This window comes from Megachile rotundata, chromosome 10 (assembly GCF_050947335.1).
Source record: "Megachile rotundata isolate GNS110a chromosome 10, iyMegRotu1, whole genome shotgun sequence".
NCBI lineage: Eukaryota > Metazoa > Arthropoda > Insecta > Hymenoptera > Megachilidae > Megachile > Megachile rotundata.
This window is the reverse complement of record NC_134992.1, coordinates 6,147,571-6,169,058: the sequence shown is the minus strand read 5'-3', so window position 1 is coordinate 6,169,058 and position 21,488 is coordinate 6,147,571. Positions and strand designations below refer to the sequence as shown.

The 21,488-nt window shown below is 29.7% G+C and overlaps 1 protein-coding gene across 1 annotated transcript in view; it reads left to right on the top strand.

Moving 5' to 3' along the window:
- Window positions 1-21,488, top strand: part of LOC100882212 (uncharacterized) — a 62,447-nt gene that overhangs the window by 6,860 nt on the left and 34,099 nt on the right. The window contains exon 2 of the mRNA XM_012298278.2: window positions 16-113. Within this exon, the coding sequence (XP_012153668.2) occupies window positions 72-113 (42 nt within the window). The 5' untranslated portion in view covers window positions 16-71. The remainder of the gene's footprint in view (window positions 1-15; window positions 114-21,488) is intronic.

The window sequence follows — 21,488 nt, the reverse complement described above, 5'->3', positions numbered from 1 at the left end:
CAAAATTGATTTCAGAAAAAACGGAGTATCACCCGTCGAGTGGTCGCAGAACGATCGGCGTTTAACCAACCATGGCGACACCACAGGCTTCATCGCGACTCGAATTATTGCAGGTATGAATATGCATTTAGTTCTCTTCACAGTAGAGAGTACATATTTATTGGTGGCACCAATTTCGGGGAACCGATTCAACTTTTACAGACAATAAAAAACGGTTCGCATGAAGATACAGTTCGGCTTGACCTGGTTTCTGAATTACGGTCACTTTTGAGTCTCCGATGTTATAACATTCATCTTTGCTAAATATTTCATGTAATTTTATGAAATTGGTGGTTTTTCTGATTATTTAGGATTAGAAGTAAACTATAGTGAAAATCATAAAAAACTATTAATAAAAATTAATGTGCGGTATTTTATGTCGTTTTATAAAATTATTGTTTAAAACTTACTTAATTATAGAAACATTAAAACGTTAAAGTTAGAAGTACTCTTTTTAGTATCTTCATGAATTTTCTTGTCACTATGGCATACATTATTTGATTTAACACAATAAATTTGAAATAAGAACTTTTTGAGTAGAGTACAAGCAATTAACATAATCACGTGTACATTTATCAAACTTCTACATATATGTATATCTTCATAAATTTGACTAAAGAACATTTATCACAAATTGTTATATTAAGCTGACTGATGAGAATCATACTTCAAGTGCAAGCGACTGACCTAACCACCTATACATTCATCGAATTTTGCATACATCATATGTATTTATTCAATTTAGTTAAAAAATATATATTTCAAATTGTCATATTAAACCACACACATAAACCATAAACATCTAACACAAACATACATACATTTATCAAACTTTCATATATCATACATATATACAGGGCGTTTCGAAAGAACATCTATCTCAAATTGTTACATTAAGCTGAATAGTGATAATTATACTTCAAGTGCAAGAGATTAACCTAACTACTTATACATTTACCGAACTTGCATACATCATATAATTTCTTCAATTTACCTAAAAAATATATACTTCAAATTGTCATATCGAATCACATACATAAACCACAAACGACTAGTACAAACATACATACATTTATCAAACTTTCATATATCGTACATATACAGGGCGCATCACAAGTGTAGGACAAAACCAAGAAGCTTTTACAAACATTTCAATCTGATAGGAACTAGCTCTTTTACCAAAAGTAATTTTAATAAATTTACTACAAAATTTACTAACAAATTTACTTTAATTATAAGACACAGTATGCAGACAGCTTCGTTCACGAAATATTTAGAATCACATTTAGAAAAATGTTATTGTGTAATTTATAATAGATAAAACACCTTCTGAAAACAAGAAAAAATTTGGAGTTTTTAAATTCCAAATTTAGAAGTCCAATTCCCAAACAGCGAAAATTCCAGGATTCTAAACTTTTAAGTTTCAGTCTCTAATCTTGTAAATTTAGGGGTTAACCCCTTCCCGTACTTTGACGAGTCTCACTCGTGACGCACTTACAGCTCAAATGTGACAATCCTTTGTTGGATTTCGGGAGAATTGACAACACACTTTATTTTAAGAAAACTCGAACAGCTTTATTGGGTCGACTAAGTACTCGACTCTTTCTGACTCTTTCTGAACATTTTTCGATATTACGAGGTTTCATATACTATTGCTGGAGATAGGTTGTGGTCAAGAGACAATGTGACTCAGGACGGGTGCGAGATCCAGGATGAGTAAGGAGTAGAAATCATTTCAATTAGTATGTTTGTTGGGGATGAGTCTGTAGTGTTTGCTATCTTATTTGTTTGGACGTTGGTCATCCAACACCTTACTGAAATTTTAAATACTCTTCAACTTGAAATTTATGTCCAACTATAAGTTACATTATCAAGAATCTCTGAATATAAAATAGTTACATTTTAATTTTCTCTGTTCGTTTTAATGTCATAGCCCTGAATGGTTAGTCTTGATATCTGTTAAATAAATGGCACTAAAGGGGTTAAAATGTCCCCATATGAAACATTCTCGAAGACCGTACAGATATAAAAACAGTAAACAGAAATAATAGTTTCTTAGCTAACCGCGTTTATAGCACCGTTCGCGTAGTGAAAAGAGTCCTTGCCAGTCCCGTAATCTTGAAATGCTGGAGCCTGGCGGCGCAGTAACGCGTTCTCCTTTGGCCCACGTATCTACTTTGTAACCGTGTGCGCTGGCTCGCATATATGGCATCTTGTTCTTGGCCGGTGTACACATAGCTGACGACCCACGTACAAATGTAGCCAAAATCGACGAGTACTGGCCGTATGTTCGCGAGTGGGCACGCTTGTCTTTGGCCACTTGCACAGGTGATTTGTCAGCGTGTTACTTCGAGGACCAGCGAACTCGCATTCGACGCTCGCCAAATCGTTACGATCTCGCTGCCATTGCTGGAACGCCGATAAAGATCGTGGTACATCGTGTAACATGACACGATGAGAATTTGATTGCGCGGAATTTCGATTAGCGAGAACTTCAAATTTGTATAACCTCGGTTGCGGATTTTTATGCATTTTTGTTTCGTCGATTCGTTTATTTATCTACAGCTTTTATATGTATTTTTATTGCTTTATCATTTTATCGGACTCATTTTTATTTTGTTGGTTTATCGTGTGCTTTTTTTTATTTTACTCTCTGCTATGTATATTTGTTATCTTAGTATTTTGCCATGTGTGTTTTTGTATTTTATTTTTTTATTATGTGCATTTTATTATTTTATCGTTTTATGACGTGTATTTTATATTTTGTTGTTTCATCATGTATATTTTGGTATTTTATTCTTTTATCGTGTGTATATTATTATTTCATCGTTTCGTCACATATATTTTATTTTTCTGTTGCTTTATCATGCACATTTTATTATTTTATTGTTTTATCATATATATTTTAGTATTTTATCGTTTTATCATATATATTTTATTATTTTATTGTTTTATTATATATATTTTATAATTTTATTGTTTTATCATACACATTTTACTACTTCATTATTTTATCATATGTATTTCATTATTATACTATTTCGTAAAATATATTTTATTATTTTATTGTTTTATCCTAAACATTTTATTACTTCATTATTTTGTCACATGTATGTTATTATTTCATTACTTTATCAAATGTATTTTATTATTTTATCATTCTATTATTTTGCATCAAGTATTACTTATAAAAGCCTTGAAGATCTTGAAGCAGTATATGAAAGATAACTCTTCGATCAAAACTTCTCTGTATAAAGACGTCATACAGTTAAAGCACTGCCATTAGTATGACTATATATAAAATGCATACCTGCCATTTCTTCATTACAGTCGTATGCTGACATTTTCAGCACGATACTTCGTAACTGTGTGAGATTGAATAGATCCGCAATCGCGGGTTCATGACAACTGACTGATTGCCGATGAAATCTTGTGCCACGAAGTATGAATGGAAATTGAATGGGGACATTCAGAATGCTGTTTATAAACACTGATAAAGTCTACCTAAGTTGCCACGCAAGAGAGATTATAGAATTGGGAATTTCTGAAATTTGCTAATTTGGGAATTTGGAAATTGAGAAATATAGAAATATCAGATGGTCAAATGTAGAAATTTAGAAATATAGAAACATCATGTTTTTAAATTTAGAAATTATAAAATGTAGAAATATCAAGCTTTTAAATTTAGGAATTATAAAATGTAGAAATATCAAGCTTTTGAATTTAGGAATTAGAAAATGTAGATATATCAAGTTTTTAAATGTAGAAATATCAAGTTTGAATATATAGAAACTTGAAAAGGTAAAAATATTAATTTTTTAAGTCTAAAAATTGCAAAATGTAGAAATAACAAGCTTTTGAATTTAGGAATTAAAAAATGTAGAAATATCAAGTTTTTAAATTTAGAAATTAAAAAATGTAGAAATATCAAGTTTTTAAATTTAGAAATTAAAAATGTTGAAATGTAAAAATATAAAATTTGAAAAAGTACAAACTTTCAAATGTAGGAATTTAATAATGTGAGAATATTGGGAATAGAATATTTTATAAATATTATACATCAGATTGACATTTGCGACAACTGTGTGGGTGATGCAAATATGTACTTCCGCAAACATTCCACCATTCATTAGGTACGTTTCTTCCTTTCAAGGCGTTGTTTGAAACGGTCAAGAACAAAGTAAGCTGATGATCGCTATCTATACATAGGCAGCCATGAAGTACACTCGGGTATAACAAAAACTTTCTTTGGCTATGACGATCGAATTCTATGTTTTTTAATTCTCAAATTTACAAATATTCAAATTCTCAAATTTACTAATTTCTAAATTCTTAAACTTTCACATTCCTATATTACTAACTCAGCATGTTTCAAAACTAACTAAATTTTGTCTTATCAAATCTTTACGTTATCAAATTTTTCTAATTGCCGAATTTTAATATTTTTGAATTTCCACATTTCCAGATTTTTATTTTTCTAGATTTCATATTTGTAGTCTTCAAGTTTCAAAAAACTTTACATTTCCCAATTCTTGTGCTTTCGAATTCTTATGGTTCCAAATTCCTGAGATATCAAATTCCTATATTCCTATATTTCTATAGTATCAAATTTCTATAATCCCACATTCCTATATTTCCATATCCCTGCATTCCCACATTCCTGTATTCCCAAATTCTGAAATTCCGAATTTCTCAAATACCCAAATTCTCAAATTCCCCAATTCCCAAAATCTCAAATTCTCAAATTCCCCAATTCTCAAATTCTCAAATTCCCCAATTCCCAAATTCTCAAATTCCCAAATTCCTAAATTCCTAAATTCCTAAATTCCCAAATTCCCAAATCCTCAAATTTTCAAATTTCTAAATCCATCAATTTTCAGACTTGCAAATTCTCAAATTGTTACATTTTCAAATTTTCAGATTTCCAAACTACTGTATCCCCAAACCCCTACATTCCCAAATTTCCCATTTCCAAACCTCCTCCAAACTCCCTAGTTTCAACATCCCCAAATTGCTCCAATTCTACAATTTTACAAGTCCTCAAATTACAAAATTCTCAAACCTGCAATTTATCAACTCTCCAAATAAGCAAATTACCAACTCTCCAAATAACCAACATCCCGTTTTTAAAAAAATTCTAAATTTCCAAACATTTCACTGAAGAAAACCAGATTTGCTCCCGAGTGTACAGGGACCGTCTGATGACGGTACGAAGACGAAGGAAGTGACGTCACGTTATTATAGTTACGGCCGCTGGTAGCCGGTCGCGGTTGACAAGCCAAGCGTCCACTGACTCTTTCGATCCCTTTGATATTCCTTTCTCGCTTTACCACGATGTCCGTTCTTTTTTTCTTCGTTTGACCAAGGGTCTGCCCTTTGCTATGTTACTCGAGAATTCGTCCTGTTCTCTGCATTGTGCCATCGAAACTGCACTTCCGCTCGCGAAAGAGTCGCTCTGTGGTTTTTCATACAAACTTTGTTAGACTGATATGGAATCGGTAGAAGATGTCTCATTATTCTTCAAAAAACACTGTTTTCTCTATATATGACGACTTATCTATGTATAAGTATTATGTATGAGTATATATAATATATAATACATATGAGTATACTCGTATATTTAGCATATGAGTATTATCTATACATATGAATATTATCTAACTCTCACATATGACTATACATATATGACCTGGCCATCGAATTGGGACCACTATAAATTTTCAACATTTTTCACGGTTTTAAAATTAAAAGGCCTGTACTAATGATATAATTTATTAGTTAACATGATACACTACTACTGTACATTATTAACACGTCTTAATATCTTGTATTTCGACCCTTTGCTTTGGTGACAGCTCAATGTATTTTGTAATAATTTTGCATGATCCAAGACAATTTACCATATATGACAATGTTATGGACGTAGAAATGAAATTTTCGTATGTGTTCTATTCGATGACCAGGGACTATATGATGTTTATCACTTGTTTTACTGTTTTACGAATGCTTCACTGTACATATGTGTTGATGAAACCTTGATATAGGTCTGTGGTACTAAACTTGAAATTTATAATAAAATGACATATATTATACATGTATTATGCATATACATATATGTATATTATGTATTATATCATATATGTATATCATGTATTATATCATATATTATATCATGTACTATGTTATATATACTATATCTTCTATCATGTATTATATCGTACATGTGTTATACATATGTATATAGTACAATGTGTATAATATGTACATATAATATATGTGTAATATAATGTGGTATGACATGAACTTGATACAGTATTCATAGTATGATATAAACTTAATATAGGTCTCAATATGTAAGTCTGTCGACATAAACCTCAATAAGTGCTGCTACTAAAATATAACACTTTTCTCTACAATTTTTTTAAAATTCCCATTATGTACTCGAAAAACTAGTTCACTAATATTACTATGACTCTGTACATCCTCTACAAGTACACTGTACAGCCTTTTACTAAAGTGAAAAGTTCTGAAAAAGTGATGTAAATAGAGTTATATGGTACTCTGTAAATTTAAGTGGAACAGATGGTCCAATTTAAAGATGCTGCAAGTAGAAAAATAGATATAACCTACTTAAAGTAAAAAAGAGAATATGTGATCCTGCTTAAAAGTTGTGTAAGTGAAAGAGATCCAACTCAGCTTAATCTCGAGTCCATTAAAAAATGGGTAAAAGGAAGGATGTATGCTATTCAAAAATGATATATATAAAATGTATTTATAAAAGGAATAATAGGAATAATAAATAAAATGTATATATAAAAGGAAAATGTACCTTTATTTGGTTTTGAAATTATATGTTTTGAAAAAGAGAAAGAAATAGTGCATTCCTGCACTTCATTCGTCGAACCGCATTTTCTTTGCAGAAATCGGTTTTTCGTGGGTGGACAAGAAGGCAAGAATTTTCTTGGTGTTTTCGATACATAAATAACGCACAAAACGTCTGCATATCGAGAACAAGCTGGCGTAGGTCGTTTCTTACCATTTTTCAGCTACCCACGTTGGCCTAAATCTTGTGACACGTTCTTTTTATCCTTTAAACCTTGTCGCCGACCTTTTGCGAGATTTTCTGTCACGAACTGAGCTCCGTCAAGTACTCCTATTACTTTCAATCAAAATTTATGAAGTGTTTTTTTACAGCGGTGCAAGTTTCGTCGGTGTTTCTAGGCGGCTGTAAGAAAATGTATGAATTCGTTAGAGAACAGAAAAAATGACTTGCAGCTTGTAATTGGATTATAGGAGTAATGTGTTGGTATAATGATGTCTGTTATTGCAACGTGTTTGGGTGCATTTTTGGTTTGTGATGCTCTCGTTCTTCTTGTGTGAAATTATTACTGCATACAGGGTGTTTTCGAAATTGTACAACTACAAGGAGGGTGAATTTGCATGAAGAAATATAACCTTACAAATTTTACCAAATATTTTCACAAAGTCTTGTTATCAAGCCATAATTTAATCATAATTTTATATCAAAATATATTAAATCAATACCTAAATCAATCAATATTTAATCAATATTTAAATCAACCAATATTTAATCAATGCCTAAATCATTCAATATTTAATCAATACCTAAATCAATCAATATTCAATCAATATCTAAGTCGATCAATATTTAATCAATATCTAAATCAATCAATATTCAATCAATATTTAAATCAACCAATATTTAATCAATGCCTAAATCATTCAATATTTAATCAATACCTAAATCAATCAATATTCAATCAATATCTAAGTCGATCAATATTTAATCAATATCTAAATCAATCAATATTCAATCAATATCTAATTCAATCAATATTCAACTAATATCTAAATCAATCGAAATGTAATCAATACCTAAATCGATCAATATTTAAATCAATCAATATTCAATCAATATCTGAATCAATCAACATGTAATCAATACCTAAATCGATCAACATTTAATCAATATTTAATCAATACCTAAATCAATCAATATTTAATCAATATCTAAATCAATCAATATTCAATAAATATCTAAATCAATCAATATTCAGTCAATATCTAAATCAATCAATATTTAATCAATATCTAAATCAATCAATATTCAATCAATATTCAACTAATATCTAAATCAATCGAAATGTGATCAATACCTAAATCGATCAATATTTAAATCAATCAATATTCAATCAATATCTGAATCAATCAACATGTAATCAATACCTAAATCGATCAACATTTAATCAATATTTAATCAATACCTAAATCAATCAATATTTAATCAATATCTAAATCAATCAATATTCAATAAATATCTAAATCAATCAATATTCAGTCAATATCTAAATCAATCAATGTTCAGTCAATATCTAAATCAATCAATATTTAATCAATACCTAAATCAGTCAATATTCAATCAACATCTAAATCAATCAATATTCAATCAATACCTAAATCAATGAATACGTAATCAATATTTAAATATATTCGAATATATTTAAATCATAATTTCATGTCAAAATTTCAACAAGAACATTTCACTATTTACAGCAACAACGTAACATTGTATTTACAAAGCTCCAATCCTGATGAAAAGAATACATGAAATAAACGTGCGAATGGTAATAGAAGTAGGTATTATTAATTGCAGCGTTGTTATGTCGTTCCAGTACAGTGATTCATGAAAGTAGAAATCGTTTCTCTAGTTTGCGTTCAATTAAGTTTACGTTGAAAATATGTAAACAATACCATGATATTTGAAACTTTGTTCGGATTATGTTAATTGGATGTTGGCATAATCCTTCAGATTCGAAGGAAATTTGATATCGTTTGTAGTAATTAGGGAGAAGGTACGATGAAATATTAGTATATAGTATGCATCGTTAATTCACACGTGTTATTAATACCACGCAATTTCTGATAATAATATTCTAATTACTCATTAATGTTTAATAACGTAGGGATAATAATTTACCGTTAAAATGGATTCATATGCTACCCACGTGTTTTTATCCTGTTACGTGTATTTAGATTATAGGAAAAATGAGCATAATTATTCGTTTTTATAAAATATACTTTTACTGTAACAGTATGGGAAACGTTAATGAGTCTTATTAAAAATATCGCCGGATTTTAATTCAGATTTCTCTCATTTACTACTGAGAGAACACTGCAACAATTAAGGACATTCAGTATGTTTCTTAAATTACGCAGAATAGATTCGCAAATTTACGAGTTTTCAAATTGACAACTTTTCGTGGTTTGAAATTTCCAAGTTGTCAACTTTACGAATTTACAAATTTACAAACTTATCAATTTATCAATTTATCAATTTATCAATTTATCAATTTATCGATCTATCAATCTATCAATTTATCAATTTAACTGTTTATCACTTTATCAGTTTATCAATGTATCAATTTATCAGTTTATGAATTTATCAACTTATCAATTAACGAATTTATAAATTTACCAATTTACAAGTTTACAAATTTTAAAATGTAAAAATGTTCAAATGTAGTGATTCAATAACTTACAAAATTAATTTCTCACTTTTCAAACTTAGAAATTAAAATTCTCAAATAATCAATTCAGAAAACTTTTAATTCACAAATCTCAACATAACACAAATTATTTTAATTTTATAACACAGTTTCAAAACATTTGAGCCATTAATAATGAAAGTGTCACATATCCATTTTTACGAAAATATAATTTTCTATGTTCTTTAAGTTCTTATATTTCACACTACTAAAAATTACAACAAAATAATTTTCCTTAAAAAATAAACTTACATCACTGTCATTGTAAACAGTTAATTTAAAAAATTCATAAATTTTTCTTACTTTCCTAATCATTTTTTCGACAAATGATTACGATAAAACAAAATTGCTTTCGTTTAATCAAATTCATATCTTGAAACATGAAAAATTATGATCATAATTATAAATATAAAAATTCTTGCATTTTATTCGATAAAATTTATCTTCCTCATGTATCGCTATATATTTAATTTCATGCTACTTGTTATTGTTTACAATTAACATCTGTAATATATTCTTATATCTAGAATTTTACATTGGTCACAGTAATTTATCAAAAAACATTAATCACAATTAGCTAAGTGTTACTATCTTAATTAATTTCTTTCCTCGTTATTTCGTAGAAACGGGTGTTTCGCGTGCCACTCAACCACTCTATGATAGCAAATATGTATCTACTTAAAATATATATAGAGGGTGTTCGCTATAAATTGTACCATCGTTTTCTTCATAAATTTTAAACATTATCACCTAAGTGCAAGAAGTTATATTTATATTTTACAATCGAAATATCCTTTTAACTTGCATTCGAAGAGGTTAGTAAACTCGTTATTCTGTACAAACGGATCATTCTATCTTTCATTTTACACTATTCTGCATCAGGGGTTCTTAAACTCATGTAATTCGAGAATACCCCTTAAATAACATTTTTGAGAACCCCATTCCATAATTAAATTTTTACTAATTATTAGTTATGTCGATAACTAGTTAAGTAACAACAAATACATAAAGTCTTGACCATGTAGTTTTTTACTGAATGAGTTATTTGAATAAAAGCGAAAAGTTGGGGGTGTAAAGTTAATTTCAAAATTGTTTCGCGGATCGCAATTTAAGAACCTATGTTCTATATGATTATACAACACGAGTCATCCATCACTATTATCTAAAGTATCTTCATTGTAATGTCCAACAAATTTTTACTCCTTCTGTGTCTTGCAATGTCGAATAAGTGATTCTTGTAAGATCTCATGCTTTCAAGATTACGATACTGCAAATTGTTTTTTGATGCCATTGTCGGTTTTGCAGAAATTCGATTCTGGGAAAAAGAATTTTTAAATTTCAGTTATGGGACTTTGGAATTTTGGATTTTAGGGAGTTTTGAATTTTGTAATTTAGAAGGTTTGGGATTTTGTGATTTTACGAGTTAGGAGTTTAGGAATTTGACATTTAGGAGTTGTTCAGTTTGGGAGGTTTGGTAGTTTGGGATTTTGAAATTTAGGAATTTCTGAAATTTGGGATTTTGTAATTTTGAAACTCGTGAGTTTTGGGACTTTGAAACTTTGAGATATAGGAATTTTTGGAATTTGAAGCTTAGGAATTTTTAAGCTCTGTAAATTTGGAATTTTTGGAATTTGAGGCTTAGGAATTTTTAAACTCTCCAAATTTGGAAGTTTTAGAATTTGAAGCTTAGGAATTTTTAAGCTCTTGAAGATTTACGAATTTGGAAATTAAGGAATTTTCAATCTTTGAAATTCCAGAATTTGGAAACAGAAGAATTTTAGAATTTCGAAATTTTAAAACTTCAACATACAAAAATTCTCCCTAAATTTTTTTAAATATTCCAAAACGAGGAAAAGAGATTGTAAAAATTATAACGAACACCCTGTATACGTTTCTGGTGTCAATATAATTAAACACTGCCACAGAGGAATACAATTTACCTCAGTAATTCACCACTGTAATCTAATTTTCCTGGTAATTTGTCCTCCACTTTTTATCGGAATCTCACCAAAGGGTCCTCTGTTCGCGAAATTTGATTATCAACGTTGCTGAAGAAATTAAAATCACGAAGTCTGTTACTCGAAACGGTATTAGTTCCACTCTATTTATCGCCTGCCGAGTTGCATGCGAAAGAGTATATTGTATCTATCTTTCATCTTAATCAACCCACGTATAAATTTATTAACGCTTGTACATAGATTGTAGAATTAGCGCTGAGATTCTGTCTTTAATCAAGATTATTAGTTTCGATTGCTTTAGTGGGTACAGAAATTTTACGGAAATATACATTTTTATATTTGCAGATTTACGAATTTGTGGAGTTATGAAGTTACAAATTTATTAATTTACAAACTTAGAAATTTACAAATTTAGGGATTTACAAATTTATGAACTTATAAATATACAATCTTACAAATTTATCAATTAATCATTTTGTCAATTTATCAATTTATCAATTTACCAATATATCAACTTATCAATTTACCAATTTATAAAATTACAAATTTACATATCTACAGATTTACAAATTTACAAATTTGTAAATTCAGCAATTTACCAATTTACTAATTTATCAATTCACCAGTTTACCAATTTACTAATTTTTCTATTTATCTTAGTACAAACTCATCAATTCATCAATACATTAATTCATCAATTCATCAATACATTAACTCATCAATTCGTCAATACATTAATTCACCAATTCATCAATTTATCAATGTACCAATATATCAACTTATCAATTTACTAATTTATAAAATTACAAATTTACATATCTACAGATTTACCAGTTTACCAATTTATCAATTCACCAATTTACCAATTTACCAATTTACTAATTTTTCTATTTATCTTAGTACAAACTCATCAATTCATCAATTCATCAATACATTAATTCATCAATTCGTCGATACATTAATTCATAAATTCATCAATTTATCAATTTAAAGATTTGTAAATACAATATAAAAATGTCAAAGTTATAATTTGCCAGGTTCTGTCATTTAGAAATCTAGAAATTGACAAATTTATAATTTTAAGAATTAAAAAATTAAAAATTTGTAAATATGAAACTTTTAAACTTCCAATTTCCTAATTCCCAAATTTGATTATCTATTAATCCTATATATTTGGATTATTGAATACTTATACATTTCCAAATACTCAAATTTACAAATTTATGTAATAAAAAATTAAAAGATTAAAAAAATATCAAATTTTTAAATTGCAGAATTTTTTAATTAAATATATGAGTGATATAAAAATCAGAAACGTTTGCAAACTTTCAATGTCACAAATGTAGATATTTAATTCATAAACTACAGCAGTAAAAGAAAAAGAAGGAAAGAAGGAAAGTCCATTTTCATTTAAAACACACATATGGAAATAACAAATTGCGTTTCTCAGTATTCGCGCCTTATTTAGCCGCATACTCTATTTTTCGCCGACTTAATTGCATTTCGAGTTTCCAAACAACATCTTTCAGAGTCGGATTTTCATAGTAATTTTCTGGTTGCTACTGTACATTAAGTGTGCATTAGGTGGTGGCTTAATGTCTCCTAAACGGCTTGCTTAATAAATGAGACAGATCGTTTAAGTGGAATCAGATTCTCGTTTGTATCTAGGTAATTATGTATCCATAAATGGCTAACAACGGCTCGATGTGTTCTCGTTTATTGCATAATCAACACAGATACTCTCGATTAAGGTCCTCTACGATTTTATAATGAAATAATTGAGTTTCACTTCAGTTTGAGTTTCGTTTTAATTTATTTTTGATCACTTTTGGTAATATACTCTTGTGATCGTTTTACCTAAACGATAATATTATTCATACAATATTCAGATAATATTATTCATTATGCAGTTAAGGATGTTTAAAACTATTACAAGATTCTGTTATTAAGATCTCACTGTACAAATTTATTTGTCGGACGTGTCAGTCAGAATTAACTACATATAGTTATAATATTAAAACAATCAAAGAAAATTAAAATGTGACTATTTTATATTCAGCGATTCTTGACTACACAAATTAAAATTGGTCCTAAATTTCAAGTTGAAGATTCTAAATTTCAGCAAGGTTTGTCACATTTGAGCTGTGAATGCGTTAAAATACGGCAAGGGGTTAAAAATGATTCAGAACAACTTATTATTATTTACTTTATTCACTTAATTAATAATATAGTTACTTACATAGCTATTTTTAGAACCAGTTAGAAATTAACCTAATGTATACATAATATTATAATTTTTAGTTCAAACTTTAAAAGGTTCTTTTTGACTTCATTGAATTTTTAGGGAGTGAAAAAATGTTGTTGAACCACACTAGTATACATATATTAAATAACTGGAAATATATGTATGATTTTGATGATGTTAACATAATGTATACACAGGGTATTACCTGAAAAAGGGGTTTTAAGGGTTGTATTGAATATAACTTGAGCAAATAAAATCTTTTATTATAATAAAAATAATAATACATCTCTTCATATTATAAACTTTAGTGCTTCATATGAGTACTCTGGCAACACATGTGTATATTTCATGAAAATCAATGAATGCATCCAAATAAGTACACTGGCGTAAATGAATTAAATAGAAAAATACAAATTGTCCGTAATAAACATCAAAATGCAAGGCTCATTGAAAAATATTCCAAAACAAATAAACTTGATGGTTTTACTATTTTAAGATATACATAACGTCCAATTAGATAATCGAACAAATTCTTAATAATAATTATGACAAAGTTTTGTGGAGTATGAACATCATTCACGTTTATGTGAAGCTGTTAATGCAAAAGGTTTTGTTCACTTTCTAACCTAGCATTTGATCCACGTGTGAATAAAAGCGGGAAGAATTGTGTTATTCCCGTTGAAACGCGTGGATAAATCTGAAATGTGGGTTTGGAGCAAGGAGGTCCTCCGTGCTAACGGTGATCCCGTATAAATAATTGATGAGCAGCCTCGCGGCAATTTGTAATTGTAATTTCGCAGAATACTTGCCCAGTTAAGCAACGTAATTACGAGTCGTGGACTCGTTATCCTGACAGCTCGTTCACTCGCGACTCGTGGGGACGTGTCTATTCTGGAGATGTGCCTCTCTTTTTATGGGGAGGAACGCGGTGGCATTGAAAGAAATGTTGCGACTGGTTCATAATATTCTTTTAACCTGTTTCGAACCATATATGTCGATGTTGCAAGGGATTCATTCAGATTCTTGAGATTTGAAAGATAAGGTACTTCAATTTTTACGTTTCAACTTTCAAAAATCCCTAAGTGACATAAAAGTTCAAATTGATAAATTCCAAATTGACCAAATTCCCAAATTATGATCGAAATTTCCAAATATTCAAATTACCAAACTTCTAGATTTCAAAATCTTCAAATTTCGAAATGCCTAAATTACCAAACACCCACATTCTCAAAGTTCAAATTGATAAATTCTAAATTGACCAAATTCCCAAATTATGATCGAAATTTCCAAATATTGAAATTACCAATCTTCTAGATTTCAAAATCTTCAAATTTCCAAATGCCTAAATTACCAAACACCCACATTCTCAAAGTTCAAATTGATAAATTCTAAATTGACCAAATTTCCAAATTATGATCCAAACTTCCAAATATTGAAATTACCAAACTTCTAGATTTCAAAATCTTCAAATTTCGAAATGCCTAAATTACCAAACACCCACATTCTCAAATCCCCAAACCACTAAATCTCGAGTTATCCAAACTTAAAAAATTGTAAGTTCCAAAACTAAAAAATTTCCAAATTACCAAAATGAACAATTTTCTAAATTACCAAAAGCCTAATTTTGCAAATTCAAGTAATATACGTTTCACGTAAAATTCACTCATCACATTATGTATATATCAAACGCAATTTAAATGCAAAAGAAATAAATCAAATTGCATAATATCAATATTTATATCAATGTTATTAAAGTGTATGTGAACACAGTGAAATGAACATTCTCATTATAAATTATAAAGGAAACCATATCATAATCCATTTCAGAATTGCACATAGAATTACTGCAGTTTAGTTTGCAATTTTCCTCATCTCATAAGTTGACAAATGATCGGTTCAGAGAACAGTTATGTTTAATTAATGAGATTATTTTAAATTCACCGTCTCTTAATTGACTCTCTGCGGAAACAAAGAGCATACCGTTAATTTGATTTATGAATTGTTAATTTTAATGGTATTAATTACTTGAACTTTGATTCTGTTTGATATGTTTGAATACTTCACAAATTAATAGAGATCCTTGTTTCATTATATTAATGATTTATTAATCAGTTTTTATTAATTGCCATGATTTTCACAGTATAGAATTTGTAACTTTTGAAGATTCTAATTTTGAAAGTTCTTTAAGTTGTAAGGTAAGCAGTCTATAAAATGAAAAAATTAGTTCATTTATTTGTTTGAGAATTTGAGTCTAAATATTTGTAAACTTATAAATTTCAGGATTTGAAAATTTTTAATTAGGAAATCTGGAGACTTAAAAACTTGAAAAATGAAAAACTTAAAAACTTGAAAATTAAGAGAACCAGACCAAACATACATATGTAATTTAACCATGTATTAAAAATTTATACGTGCATATTATATGTATATTATAAATACAATATACGTTAATGAATAACGCGGAAGGTAAGTCTACGATAAACGATTTTTCAAACGACAGAGATATTTATTGCGTTATGACATACATACGTGACTCTCTTCCTTATCGGAATACGCGTGAGCATTAGATTCACGTAAACTGCACATTCGTGTTGCATGTGTGTCGCAGCGTAGGCAATATTTAGCGACGATTAAACGACGCAGAGAACTTCATATCGTTTGAGGTCCTAATATTTATAAGTGTAGGTTGAATAATTGTATGACACCGACATGTGCTTTCTACTTATTTTTAATGATATTCCAAATTGGACGACTGCATGTTCATATGTATCCGATGTTCCGAAGCGAACAACGTGTCTATGTATCCGAAGTTCCGAAGTGAACCTCGTGTCTATTTCGTGTCTACCAGTTCGATAGCTTATTTTGCAAGACGAAGGCTCGGTGTGGGCGTACATTTTGACGAATAAGATTGAGGGAAACAGTTCCTGATTTCTGTTGGGTACACAAATTTGGGTGGCACTGAAAATCCGAGTGACGTATGCGGTTTGGTTATTCTTTAAAAAGTGACTGCAGCAAGTAGTAAAATCTAGCAATACCTCGACATGAATAGGAAAGTGCAAATAGAGGACTCTACTACTAAGGTGAAGTCTAGGAGTCAGATGTGAATAATAATGAACTAAAAGTACTCTAGAATGTACTATAAAAAGTACTGTAGCATGTAACGACTCCTCAAGTGTTAATGCTCCTAAGGCACCCAACTAATACTCCTAACTGATTCGAACCTATAGAGAAACTAAAAGCGATGGAAACTTGGATCGAGAATCCTCTCCCTGTGCCATTGCATTCAAAGACACAAGGGTCAAACAATTCTGGCAACCAAATCGGAACGTGACACACTGAAAGAGCATGAAAAGGCATAAAAACAGCATTCCATCAATTGCTTCAGCTCGTTAGTCTCGTGACACGAATCAGCTGAATCTGGCCGAGCGATCTAGCACGCGAATGAAGTATAACGCGTTTACGAAACCGATGGACGAAGAAACTGGCAGTGGTAGACACATACCGTGTTCGCACGCGAAACATCGTAAATGTAATTTTGCATGGTGTTAGCAGAAATAAAGGGAACGATCGAAAGAGAACGACCATAACGGAGCCTCGCCACGCTCGCGAGGATGCAAGGCAATTTTATCGAATCCGCTTATCGTACACGCGAGTAAAGTGGCTCGTCTGTAGAAAGTTTCACGGTTCTCCATTGAAACCGAGTCTCGAGACACAAGTTTCGTAACGGGTCCTAGACTTTAAGCTTTGATATTACACTATCGCGTGAATGGAATACATCGACGCGTTCCAACGATCAACGTTTTAATGTCTGCTCCCGGTCAAGTTTGTGCAAGTTTTGAGAGGTTGTTAAAAATTAAAGTAATTTAATTGTTTTTGTAATTATGGTAGAGTTCTATTATGCACTTGCGTACGGTTAATTGCTTCCTGAATTGCGGAGGGGAACGTGAAGTGCATTTGGGTGGGCACGGTTATTATTTGGTTTCGGTTTTAGAGTGGGAGCTTGTGGTTTTGAGGGTTTGAATTCTGGAATTTTTTAATTGTTGCTATTTCGAAATTTTTATATTTTTCTGTAATTGCGAGTTACTAATATTGTTAAATTTCAGGTCCTTAATTTTAGTTATCAAGATTCAAAATTTTCAAGCTGAACTTCTAAACTTGGAGAATTTTCAGAGTGAAGAATTTTCAGAATTCTAAATTTTCAAGTTTAAGTTATTACATTCTTCACTTCTCAAATTTACAAAATTACAAATATGAAGGTTTATACTGAAGATAAAACTTGAAATTTCTTAATTTGTATATTCACTAATTTTTAATAATTAAAAGTTCTATTAATAATAATTAATAACATGTCTTAACTCATATTCAACATACTAAAATTAATTTTTAATCTAACTTGTAATTTTATTTATCTCAAGTTATTTCAGAATCATCCACTGTATACAAATACATTTCATTAAACACTCTACTAATTTTTCTAAGCAATAAATAAAGTAATACATCATAAAACTTTACTAGCTATAATAAAATGCAATAAAAATTAATTAATTCAAATTAATTAAAATGCAATACTTATCGTGTAAAATAAATACTGTAATTTTGTGACTCTAATTAGAGTATCTACACACCAATTCTAATTAAAATGATCAACATCTGAAATCCTTTAAAAATACAATTTCATTTGATACATTTAACACGAGTATCAAAAGGAGAATCTACAAAGAAAAAATTTATTTAAAAAGATTACCCATCAGAAAGCAAGTTATGTATTTTTTTACATCTAACGTGTGGTCTGTTTCTAGGAAGTTAGATAAGTGCATTCTCGCGTAGAATGGCGACGCTAATGCGAAAAATTACTTGACCATAAGTACGTACGCTACGTTTACTTCTTCATGCCCACGCTTGACCTTCCCGAGATGGAAGGTGTGAAAGAGCAAAAAAGTTGCCTGGAGAACTCGTTGCGTCATCACCTGATACCTGATAATTATGCACTTTTCTGATACCTGTAACATCAACAATCTGGTACCCCATCGATGGGTATTAAATTGCTGTCTAAGTGGGTAGACTAATGTCTGTTTTCAATTAATTGCAACTGATTCGAAGGAAAGAGAAATAGGATTCATACTCGAGATTTTATAGTCTGGTCTTGGTTATTATGTTCAATCTTCGTTATATTTTGTTGTAGAGATTTCTATTATTTTTGTTATATAGAAGAACTAGGTTATTTTTTGTCATACAGAAAATCTTGATTATTTTTTATTATACAGATTGTTATTTATTGTACAGAAGATCTTGGTTTTTATTACGTAGTAATAAAAACAAACATAGTAATAAAAATACTATCACATAGTATTTTTTATTACATAGAAAATCTTGATTATTTCTTATTATGCAGAGCATTGATTATATTTTGTTCTGTAAATAGTGCAGCATTTAATTGAAATTTTTGTCAACTTTGAATCTTGAACTTGAAATATAAAACCTTGAAATTTTATAAGTTTTGCTTAGTTTTGACCTTAAGGACTTAACACCTTGTTTAACACTTCAGAATTTTTGAATATTACAATTTAATTTTTTATTTCTAAGATCTTCCGTTCTAAATCCTTAAAATTTTAGAATTTTTACAATTTATATCTCAGGAACTTTGCAATCCTTTTTGGACTTCCAAATTTTTTAATATTACATGTTTATAATTTCTTGTTTCCACGTTCTTGAATTTTAGGGTCATGAAATTTGCAAATGTTTTTTAAGTTTCTACCCAAGAGACTGCAACTTCATAACTTTTAAATTCTGTTTTCTAAAACTTTGAGAGTTTAAAATTTTAATTACGAACTTTTATTTGAAAAGTGACAAAACGCAACCCAAAACAATCCAACGCTTTTCAAATTTCGCCAACAATTTCTTGATAATGAAATGTTTCTACAATGCTCTTCGTATCGATGATATTCTTTACTCGATCGTTTCGAAGAAAAATGTACGTAGCATCGAATTGTCTCGATCATATTGTCCATGGCGCCAAATAAGAATACAGAAATGGATATTGAGACCCAGATTAAAGAGAAAGCAAGTCTACATAGAGTATTCGAGTCGTTACGATGGTCGACAGACCGAAAACCAATCATCTCGCACGACCGACAATGCTCTCGAAGAACCTTGAACTCTGCACTCTGCTAACAAGCGGTTTCCCAAGTGTTAATAAGCGACATTAATCAAACTTACACAGCACATTTGTTTTCGAAAAAAGTATAACCCATATTTTGCTTTATGGGTACACATTCAATTCTGGGAGATGAAATGAACCTTCGGAGATGGAACCTTTGGAGATGGAAAGAGATCTAGGGATTTTGGGGTGTAAGAATTTAGAGATCTAGTGATTTAGACATATTTGGAGTTTTGTATTTAGAAATTCTGGAATGTAGGAATTTGAGGATCTAAGAATTTTAGAATCTGTTTGGAGATATAGCATTGGAGTATTTGGAGATATAGTAATTTGAGGATTTAGAGATTTGAGGATATAGGGATTTTTTAATCTGAAGGATTTGGAATGTAGAGCTTTGGGAATCTAGGGAATTTGAAGTCTGTTTGAAAATCTAGCAATTTGAGGACTCAAAGGATCCCTAGATTTTAGAATATAGGGATTTGAGGATCTAAGGATTTTGGGATTTTAGAATTTGGAGATGTAGAAATTTTATTTTAACTCAAGTAAATCAAATAATTCAAATAATTCAAGTAATTCAAGTAATTCAAGTAATTCAAATAACTCAAATGACTCAAATAATTCAAACAATTCAAATAACTCAAATAATTCAATAAATTCAATAAGTTCAATAAATTCGATAAATTCAATAAATTCAATAAATTCAATAAATTCAATAAATTCAAATAATTCGAAGAATTTTAAGAATTCTAATAATCCTAATAATTTAATCATTGAAATAATTCAAACAACTCAAATAATTCCAATAGTTCAAATAATTCGAATAGTTCAAATAATTCAAATAGTTCAAATAATTCAAATAAATCAAATAATTCAGATAATTCAAATAACTCAAATAATTCAAATAATTCAAGTAATTCCAAAAATTCAATAAAACTCTAATAACTCTAATAACTCAAATAAAATTTCCTAAAATTAATTACAAATTGAAATTCATTTGAATACAGCAGATATTGAAATTCGCCAACAAGAGGCGAAGAATTTTCATAAGATACAGAATGAGCCGAGAGAGTCATGTAAAATGTAAATTCTGTCGGTGAAACCTTGAACTCTGGATGTCGATGCAGTCGCAAGTGAAATTTTAAATAATCCTTCTCACAGGCAAACGAAACACGCGATCCCCTTGAACTTCTACCGCACTCGAGCATGTTTTTCACCGAAAAATGCATTTCGAGTTAAATTGAAATGGATCGCTGCCGGCCCGTGAAAGTAACTGTAATATTCCGTGCTGTGTTTTAAATAAAATGTTTGACAATCCGATACATCGCAACAGAGACAGAATAATATTTAAATGAGAATGAAAAGCTTTTTCACTCGCGAAACTTTCATCTCAAATTTGTCAAACTGTCACTGATTGAATTTACGAATAAAACCATACGATATTCCGTTATTCTTCGTTTATTTGTTCCGTTTATCAATCAGAATATATGTGTAAATATTTATGTACACTTGAAGTTTTTTCGTAT